At 39.8% G+C, this 10,386-nt stretch overlaps 1 protein-coding gene across 1 annotated transcript; it reads left to right on the top strand.

Moving 5' to 3' along the window:
• Nucleotides 1–2,428: 2,428 nt before the first annotated feature.
• smarcal1 (SWI/SNF related, matrix associated, actin dependent regulator of chromatin, subfamily a-like 1) lies at nucleotides 2,429–10,275 on the top strand. Its single transcript, XM_072444395.1, has 17 exons — nucleotides 2,429–3,068; nucleotides 3,149–3,476; nucleotides 3,747–3,797; nucleotides 3,917–4,177; nucleotides 4,263–4,313; nucleotides 4,413–4,596; nucleotides 4,690–4,840; nucleotides 5,203–5,364; nucleotides 5,526–5,591; nucleotides 5,892–6,032; nucleotides 6,369–6,587; nucleotides 6,821–6,891; nucleotides 7,008–7,110; nucleotides 8,483–8,665; nucleotides 9,075–9,175; nucleotides 9,329–9,425; nucleotides 10,043–10,275. Exons 1-17 carry the CDS (start codon nucleotides 2,742–2,744, stop codon nucleotides 10,244–10,246), a joined length of 2,700 nt encoding a protein of 899 aa, XP_072300496.1. The 5' UTR covers nucleotides 2,429–2,741; the 3' UTR covers nucleotides 10,247–10,275.
• The last annotated feature ends 111 nt before the right edge of the window (nucleotides 10,276–10,386 follow it).

Raw genomic sequence — 10,386 nt, 5'->3', positions numbered from 1 at the left:
AGGCATCGAACTGCATATTATTAGTGAGTACATTTTAAAATACAGCTCTTACAGTGAGTGGATGTGCAACTTTTCCTTCTCCAATTTGTGAAAAATGTTATCTTTTCCTCTAAATAAATGCATAGCAAACATGCATAAAAAAGTTGTTTTAATCCTATATGTTGCGTTTTCACACAATATGATGCAACGCAAGTACAACAGTAGTTTTTAGTATTCAGAATACAGTACTCTGATTAGCCAAAGTAACATAATATGTAAACACATTTTAATGCATGTAATCAGTATTCTGTAACTGAATACTTTTATAATTTTTAAAAAATATAAACAAACACAAAAAAACACGATCAAGCCAGCAAAAAAATAAAATAAATAATAATAATAATAAAAATAATAATAAGATGAACACAAATAGCACAGTATGACAAAACATAAATAAAATGATGGCACAACATGTCCTACATACAAGTCCCATTTAGCCAAAGTCTATCGAATATGTCAATTTTCAAATTAATTCTGAATGTAATTTTTTTCCAGGGTAACTAAATATATTCGAGTATTCTTTCCAGCAGTGCATAGGTGCAAGGTCTTCTAGGACCTGTTTCTATTATTAAGCTGTTTTAGATCAAAGCATTCAGAGCATTATTAACATAAATTATGCTATTCAAATTTTGCACATCTCCCACCTCAAGATCAATGTATCAATGTTGCTCATAAACGTGAATCCAATTCAAATGGTTTTGCCTCATTCCAGTATATCTTTTATATCATGGGGCAAAAATAAATTGTAAATTAATTTGAAACATATTGAGGGAATTCATGGTGCAAATTTCTTTGTTTATCCAGTTTTGGGACTAGTACAAAAACTATATGTAAAAGACGAGGGCTATTGTGAAAGGTCGTCAACAGAACATTGGGTACTCAGGAAGAGAAGGTTCACACGGGCCCCCGTTAATAAAAGTAATAGGAAGATAGCCCGATAAAGGACCCCTGAGCCCACTTGAGCAGTGCATTACGCACCTGAGTGAGGGTGAGTCAATAAATATGCTTATCATGTTAACAGGTGAGGGGCCTTTTTGGTGATGTGTAGACCCAATAGCAGCAGGGTGAATGAGCATACAGGTCCAGAGCTGACACATGGGCCACTGTGTCCATCTATATATGGATTTTGCATGCCGAGGTGGAATCACAATATAGATGAACTTCTCAATGTGTGGGGCGCTCGTTTGGGTGGGTGCAGAGGCGTTCCAATGTCAGCCCCACGCAGAAAGCAGTCTGCGTGTGTCGTGATCATAGACCCACGGTGGTAAAAGTGATCCACAGTGACTAGGAAATAACGCAAGTGCATGTTCTCCTTGAAATGTCTCATACACTGCAGTGAAGTGCCACTGCAGACGGTGACTGACCTGCCCTGTCTGCGCAGGTTTTATTTCATCATACTTTATAATTTCTCGAGGCTTTGGGGTGGCGTGGGTACAATTTTAATCTCCTAAAGGAAGCGCACCAGAAAAAAGTTTGAGAAGCAATGCAATATAGTATATTGTAGGCTACCTACTTGTACAAATTGGTAAATTTGTGGGAACAAATGGGCTGTGGGTACAAATTGTGGGAACAAAATAGTAATTTGAGGCTATATTATGATTACATTATTAGATTATTTTCTTAGCCTTGTCTTCAGTAGGTTAGAGAACTACTGGGAGTCATATGGGTGGGCCCAGTAGTGATGGGCGGATAGATACAAAATATCAATACTGACAGAGGTATCCGAAATTATCAATACATGTGCAAAAAATATTGATATTTCTTATGTTTGTTTACATTTTTGAAATACGTTTATAATTTAGGTGTTCTGTACGTATATTCACTTTTCATATTAGTTCAAACAGGTTGAATAAAAATAATGATAGCCAAGGTCAAATTGCTCATAGTAGAAGTGTCCATGCATTTTAGAACAAAACATATTTTGGTATCGGCTCAATATTGCGATATGTTTCATGGCATTACGTGGTATCAGATCGAATAAAAACTCTGTGGTATCAACCCAAGGGTCCAGAGCTGGGACAATGTAAGAGACCCCAGCACATATTCTCACCCTGTGGAGGTGCTGTAGTGCCTACAAACAAATTCGAGCATGAATAAATTCCGCTTTTGCCACAATTATATACCAACACCAAGCCAGGTCAAGGGTTGTGCTGGTAACCGGGGAACATGTGTGGATCTGATCTGTGGACAGCAGCAGAACTGAGAAACCTGAAAAAGAAAAAGTTGAGAGTGTTGCGGGAATCAAAATATGAAATAAACAAAACAGGATTATTCTAGGAATCGGATTCAAAACAAAAAACAACGAGTGAACAATTCGAGATTCTCCAAACGCCTCAGACAGAAACACGTGCTTCGTTGTTATTCTACGTCACTTCCTGCGCGCCAGAAAGGAAACTACAGCCGCAACTTCATATTTGGCTCTTAGCATGTATATTTTAGTTTTTTCGCTGCACAACAGTCTTTGCTGGAGTTGATGTTGACTTATTTGGATATCGGCTCATGGAATACCCTAGTTACACTTATGTTGCTGACACTTTTTTACTTTAAAGTCTGACTTTTTCTGTAAAGTTGTAGATTAGCATGCTACTAATAGCTACTCCCCAGTTGGTTAAAAACGCAAGCAACATTGAAACGATCACATTTAACATCCACGTAGTCTACAGTAAATGCAGATCTGAGCAGCTTTAGCATCTCAAAGCATCATGTCTAATCAGCTAACGGCGGAGCAGCAGAGGATGATCGAGGAGAACAGGCGCAAAGCTTTGGAGAGGAGAGCGCAAAGACTCGGGCACGCTCCACCTACAGACAGGCCTGCTACCAGCGGGACATCGGTCACCTTTCAGTCCCAAAAGCCAAATAAGGCCCCAGTTCGTATAAATGAACCGACGGTGCCACTTTCTAACTTAAATCGATTTGTCGCTCCCTTTAAGATGTCCCATAACAGTAACAGCAAAGCCCCTGTCCCTGTCTCATCTGCCACAGCCACACAAACCAGCCGCAGTTTGTCCGGGGCACCTCCTCCTAGAAAGGTGAGATCTTTTGTTTATTGCGAAACATGTAAAAAAAAAAAAAAACAACAGCATAACGACTGTTGCTGTGTTACATGTAGGTACAAATTATTGATCAACCTCACAACAAAGGTCAACATGGTAGCAGCCCTGTCTTGTCTAGCGGAGTCTTTACTGTGAAACCTGTTGCCTCTAGCAACTCTGGAGGTGTAGTGAGCTCTTTTTATAAACCACCCAATAAATCTGGCCCAAATCCTTCGCCAAGGCCTGCTCCAGGCTCCTCCACTGTAAACCCTGCACCTGCGAAGAGACCTGCAATCTCTGTGAGAGGCAAGTGTGTGGAGCACACCGAGGGCCGCTTCAGAGTGGAGGTGGGATTTCATGCCCAACTAATAGATGCCTTCAAATGCATCCCCTCCAGAAATTTTGGTAAGTATCTTATGTTCTACTAGAGATATACTCAAATACAACAGTTATTTGAATGAGAGCAACATTTTTAGTTTCCACCAAAACTGAGCTGTTTCTTATTACAATAAAATATTAGACAAGCCTCATACAATAAAATTGTAGTACACATTAGTAACAACTAAATGTTAAGACATCATTTGCATAAACAGGTCTGCAAATTATTTATTTGAGCGTCTCAGACAACACACTGCACTCAAGATTTATTTTATGATAAATGTTTTATATTTTTAGACCCAGCTACAAAAATGTGGAACTTCAGTCTTGAAGATTATCAGCATCTAAGTAAGTATATGACGATAGTTATATTAATAGTGTTCCTGTGTGTCTGTGTGTGGGAGGGTGTAATATGATGTGTAAAGATAATCATTTCTGATGTGCGTGTCATCCACTTTGTGCTTTAGTGCGGGATGTAGCTGCCATCACCTCAGTGTCTCTGGGGCCTCTTGAGGGAATGGAAGCAATGGACGTTGACGTTGTCATGAGTCGAGCCCATGATGGAGTGGCTTTGGGAGCACTGCTGAAGCTGTGTAGCGGGTGGCAGAAACCTAAAGCCATCTTACAGGGGCAGTGTGTCCTCGTGGCTCCATCCAAGTTTGAAGTTGACATCGGTTACCATGTGGATTTGATCTCTGCGTTTAAGCAAATGCCAACCAAGAGTTATGGTAATTGAAACTTGTCTAATCTTTACAACCACATCATAATTTATTTTGCATTCACAATATACTCTTTTCTTTATTTAAATTCTAGACATGACAACAAGAAAGTGGAGCTTCTCACTTGAGGATTACAAACCACTGAGTAAATATAAACTCGTCCTTTGCTTGTATAATGTATTTCAGTGTTTTTTGTCTGCTTTGGTTAGTCACGTATTCGAAACCTGCTGTGTTCCTTACGCAGTGGACCTCCTGAGTGGGATAGCAGCCGTGGAGGTGGAGCCTCTTCCCAGGGCAATAATCCAGGCTTTCTCTGCCAAGTTTGAAGGGCCTCAGGCCAGGTCTGTAGTTATCCCTGAGGCAGACCTTTCCAATATTGACCCCACACTCGCCTCAAGCCTCATGCCCTTCCAGAGGCTGGGAGTCAAGTAGGTGCCTTTAGACCACTTTGTACCACTATCTCTTTATATATCTTAGAAAAGAACGGCAACATGACTTGCATTCTTTTTTGTTTGCCAAAGTTTTGCAGTGTGGAAAGAGGGTCGGCTTCTTCTGGCTGATGACATGGGTTTGGGAAAGACCATACAAGCCATTTGCATCGCTGCTTACTACAAAAGCGAATGGCCTTTACTGGTGGTGGCTCCTTCCTCAGTTCGATTTACATGGGCCGAGGTAAATCAGTTTTGTGGAATACAGTCTGCTGTCCTCTATCTTCAAAATCAGGTCTTAGAATCAGAGAATAGGAGCACAGGATGTTGTTCCATTAAATGACATTGGCTATCCAGCTTGATTTTCAGAATGTCTTTACTTTTATTCAATGTAAACATTTTGTTTTAATTAGTTTAGGTAATAGTTTGTTGGATCAGAGATCTGAAATTTGTCTTGCATGTAAACAGCTGCTCTGTCATCATATGTGCAGAACAGGAACATTTAGGTCAACATACATTTTTGTACATATTCTAGACAGTGTTATAGGAAAGGAATGTACTTCATTTAGTAAGTCTGGTAAACTTGACTTTGTCGGTCATGCACAGGCCTTCAAGCGGTGGCTGCCCTCCGTGAGGCCTGAGAGCATTAATGTGGTGGTAAAAGCCAAAGACAACGTCCGCTCTGGTTTAATCAACATCATCAGCTATGATCTACTGAGCCGAATAGACAAACAGCATCCAGGAAATCCCTTTAAGGTTCTCATCATGGTGAGTTCTTTTATTTATTTATTTAATTCATGGACAGTGCATATGAACATTTCTGTGAATATGCCAGAATTAGTAATAAAAAGAGTAGGAGGGCAATCCCACAGTACATGCATTATTGGCAGTTTAGTTACACGTTTAATTCACATTCATGTTGTTTACAGGATGAGTCACATTTTCTGAAGAACATAAAGACGGCCCGTTGTAAAGCAGCTCTGCCACTGCTCAAGGTACGTCTCTTCTTTCTATTCTTGCTCACATTGTTTTTCATTTTAACAGAGATTGATTTTCATGGAATGCTTCTCGATGGTCGAGTGAGCCGTGGGTTTGAGTCCCAGCTCTGAAATGAGTTGATGTAAACTTGGATTTACCTCATATTATATTCATAAGCAAGTTAGATGAGACATTTGCAGTGTGTTATTCAGTGTATCCCAGGTGCAGGTACGCCGCAGCAATAACACATCCCACTGTTTGGTTGGGTGCTTTTTAATTTCTTGCTCTGTCATCATCGGTCTCTTTTCAATCTTCAGGCAGCAAAGAGAGTTGTTCTTCTGTCTGGGACCCCTGCGATGTCCAGGCCTGCTGAGCTCTACACCCAGATCCTGGCTGTCAGACCCACACTTTTCCCACGCTTTCACGACTTTGGGTCGCGATACTGTGCTGCCAAACAGGTACCTGCGCATGTCCACAAAAAGTGAGAGAGAACTGAATTCCTAGTGTAAAAAAGAAAGAAAAATATTGATAATATAGTTTTAATGGGATGATAGGTGTTGTTGCTGTACCTTAGGCCAGCATAGTTCAGGATTCCTCAAATTATTTTCATATGGGACTGTAGTGGATGCAGAAATAAGTTTTGAAGCCAGCACCAACTTCAAAGAACAAATCTGCATCAAATAAAACACTCGAAATCCTCCAAAGTCTCAGTTCACATTATCTTTTGCCACTGTCTGTCCATGCATTTCCCAATTTTCTTTCTTGTGCGCCTGCCTTGATCCTCTCCTCTTCAGATGAACTGGGGCTGGGACTACTCAGGCTCGTCTAATCTGGGTGAGCTAAAGCTGCTGCTGGAGGAGTGTCTGATGCTGCGGCGCCTCAAGTCAGAAGTCCTGTCTCAGCTGCCTGCGAAACAGCGCAAGGTGGTGACAATTACCATCGACGGGATCAACACCCGCACCAAAGCCGCGCTGTCTGCCGCCGCCAAGGAGCTGGCCAAGGGGCACGGCAACGTGAGTTAGATTGGCCGCACAGTCCAAGAAATAGTTCCCCATGAAATGAGAAATAATGAATTCAGAAGTCTTTTGAGGTCTCAGTGATTGGGAGTGTACTAGAATGACCGAGGGATTTGAATCGTTGCATAGTTGCATAGTGGCACTGTTTCCCAAAGTAATGGCAGCATTATTGAATCAAACAGAATCTCCTGTCAGTTCTTATCTTGTGCTTTTTCTTATCTCTTTCCCAGAAAACAGAGGAGAAGGAAGCCCTGCTCGTCTTCTATAACTACACGGCTGAAGCCAAGCTCCAAGCCATCATGTATGTGCAGTCTGTTCCCCGCAGTATTTAGAGGTCCAATCTGCTTAGTTTACGACTATGTCTTAATGAAATGTATAACACCACAACATTCTTGTGTACGATTCACTTGTTTGCAGGGAGTACATCACAGACATGCTTGAGTGTGGGAGGGAGAAATTTCTGGTCTTTGCACATCACAAGTTGGTCCTGGATCATATCACTGTAGAACTGACAAAAAAGGTGGGTAATGCATTCATATAGTGTTTTTTTAATAGGGTAATTATAGCTGCTTCGTTGTTGCAGTTACACCGCCACTTTGTCTTAGAGAAAACCCTTAACACAACTTAAAAAGCCATTACCCTGTACAGTCAAGCTTTTAAAAGGGGCTTAGTGTAATGGGCCATTTACATTATTGCACAATTCTATATGCATCCAATGCATATTGAATACGTTTTATATTGTTGTACAAACATTTGCTTAACTTACAGTTTAGTTCTGGTATTCAAGTTTTTATTGCCTATGAAAACCAGGCAGATTTAAGTGATCTAATTTAACTTTTTAATAATAAAGTTGAAAGTCTTTTTCCTTGGTGAGCACATTTAATATCAATGTAATGTATGGTTCTGCTTATTTGAATATGCATTTAAATGGTCAATTAACAATATCACATAAAACAATAGAATAAATTTGATGTTGTTAAGTAAAATTTTCACAAATATTCTTGTTTTAATGAATTTAGTGAACATTTTTCGCTCGTATATCGTTGAAAAGGGAAAGCAGGAACACGATCTGTTCACAATCTACAGGGGAAAAGCCATAGGCGCTTTTGATTTTGCTTGTGTTTAGTGACGCACACACACACACACACACAAACACACACACACACACACACACGGGGGCATCTTTTAGACGTGCCAATGCGCCTCGAGACAAGTGACTGTGTTGGTGATGCCTCAAGTCAGCCACCAAGACAAGAGTCGTGACACTCTCTGGATCGCTCCTGTTACGAGGCGCATTGGCACAACGTTCAAAAGATAGGCCTGCATCTTATTACAGTAGCCCTATGCCCACAACTTGAGTGTGCGTGTCTGTGTCTTCTGTGACTTTACAGCAATGGATATGAGCTAAATATCTTCACGTTAAAAAAAGTGCTTAAAACATGAACATTTTCTCGTAATAACGTAAAAATATTCTTATAATAACGTGAACATTTTCTTGTTTTAACGTTAAAATGTTTTTTTTTTTTTTAACAAAAAAAGTCTGAAATTTTTTTTGCACACTGACAATTGTACGTTTCCTTATGTTCAGACCCTAAAACATATACAAAAATACATCATATAACAAAGACTGTGGCATTAATAAATACATTTTTTTAGTAATACACATTAGTAAATATTCTCTATCTTGAAGCCTTCAGTACCCAAATTTCAACATTTTATTAGGATAATAATGTATTTTAATCTCAATGTGCAATAGAAGTAATTGTTTGACGAGTCTAAAAAATAATTGCTGACTAGTCGACTACTAAAATAATCGTTTGTTACAGCTCAAGATGTAGCAATGTTTAATGATCAAAAGTGCACTTTTTACATGAATGTGTTTTCTTTATCAGAACGTGAGTTACATCCGTATTGACGGGGCGACGCCCTCCGCCGACCGGCAGCTGCTATGTGAGAAGTTCCAACACTCCACTAAGTCCTACGTGGCAGTGCTGTCTGTTACCGCGGCCAACATGGGGCTGACTTTACACGCTGCTGACCTGGTTATTTTTGCAGAGCTGTTTTGGAACCCTGGGGTAGGTTCCTGTGTGCTCAAAGACCTTTGAATGGCAGACCAGGAGTGTGCGGCCTCTGACAGTTTATTACAGAAATAAGCAGCTCCATTTAGTTGTATTTGTGGAATGAACCAATTGCAGTCTCATCTTTGTCAATTCACGTTTAAATTCCTGAGGGTGGAACAAATGATTATAGACTAAACTGAATGAAAGAGGATGGACATTTGTCGATCTGAAAATGTTGATAAATAACAACTTTCTCTTCCCAAATGAGGCCAAGGTATTTCTTCAAAGTAATGTCAACACAATCTGGGCTTTCTTAAAATGTGTTCAATTTATGAATATGATTTTCCTGTATTCATTTCTTAGGAAGCTTCTATTAAGTGTAGTCTTTTATGATTTCTATAAAACATTTAGCATTTTGCTTCAGGTGCTACTTCAGGCGGAGGATAGGGTGCATCGAATTGGACAGACCTGCAATGTGAACATTCACTACCTGGTTGCCAAGGGAACTGCTGATGACCACCTTTGGTACGTATGCATCAGTGGCAGATACATTGCTGCTATTCACCCTGTACTTATCAGCATTTGACTTTTGTTGAAGCCACTGAGCTCACACATAGACTGTAGGTTATTTAGTACTTTTTTTGAAGTGTGATACATATTGATTCTTGTCCTATACAGGCCGCTTATCCAGGAGAAAATGAATGTCTTGGAGCAGGTTGGTCTGTCTGAGTCCAATCTCTCCGAAAATGCAATCAACTCCAGCTTCCACTCAAAGGTATGCAATGCACTTTGAAATAAGTTATACATATTTCAGTGCCTGCGAGTTTGGGAATACTTTTGAAACAGCCAGATAACTTTTGAGGTTCAAGTGAGTTTTGAAAGCATTGTAGAATTATTAAGTATTGAATTAGCTTTTAACCTTGTTACGACAGCGTTTCTTAATCTTTAGTTTACTCAAAGTTGTATTTTTGATTGATTCATGCATGTTTCAGTAACACTGCATTGTTCTGCAACGGAGGCTCGAGGGCTCTGAAAACTCCTGTTTTCACCTACCCCCTATCCCCACCCACATCTCTGTAGTTTGTTGCGATTATTTGAAGAATGAAGACACGAGTCATGCTTGTAGGGTTCTAAAATGTTCAGAAATAAAAACGGGTAAATGACAATCCGCTGCTTGTTACAATGAAATGTCACGATGAGGAGGCGGAGCTTAATGGACCTGTTTTTTATTACTAAACTGTTTTGAATCAGCAGCGGCTCATTGCAGTTTAAACTAATTGTTTTTAAAGATAAACTACTTATATTATAGCTCAATACTAGGTACCAGAAGAAAATGTAACACTGTATGTCTCCTTTAACTCAAACTTGTGTTTTTGTGTGTGTTTTTTGAAGGACCCAAATCAGAGAAGCATCATGGACATGTTTCAGAGATCCTTTACAGCTGACGATGACATAGATGAAGCTCTCTTAGTAGAAGCTGCAAACGAATGGGACGGCACCACCACAACACCATCAGACCAAAGCTCCACCAGCCATCCCAGTACTGTCACACAAAATACTAACAAAAGAAGCATTGGGGACTATTTCAGCCGATAACCTACAGGACATATAAATAAGTGTATATAGTTGTAAGTGCCATTTTGTGTTTCAAATATCATGATATTCTTTTGCAAAAAATGAATGGGTTTTAAGTGATATGTTAATAAAAAGGGTTTCTTTTACAAAGCAGAAATAAA

Source organism: Eucyclogobius newberryi, unplaced genomic scaffold (assembly GCF_026437365.1).
Source record: "Eucyclogobius newberryi isolate DKJ021-1_F unplaced genomic scaffold, fEucNew1.0.hap1 SCAF_14, whole genome shotgun sequence".
Taxonomy (NCBI): Eukaryota; Metazoa; Chordata; class Actinopteri; order Gobiiformes; family Gobiidae; genus Eucyclogobius; species Eucyclogobius newberryi.
The sequence above is the reverse complement of the archived record's forward strand: the minus strand, read 5'-3'. Positions and strand labels throughout refer to the sequence as shown.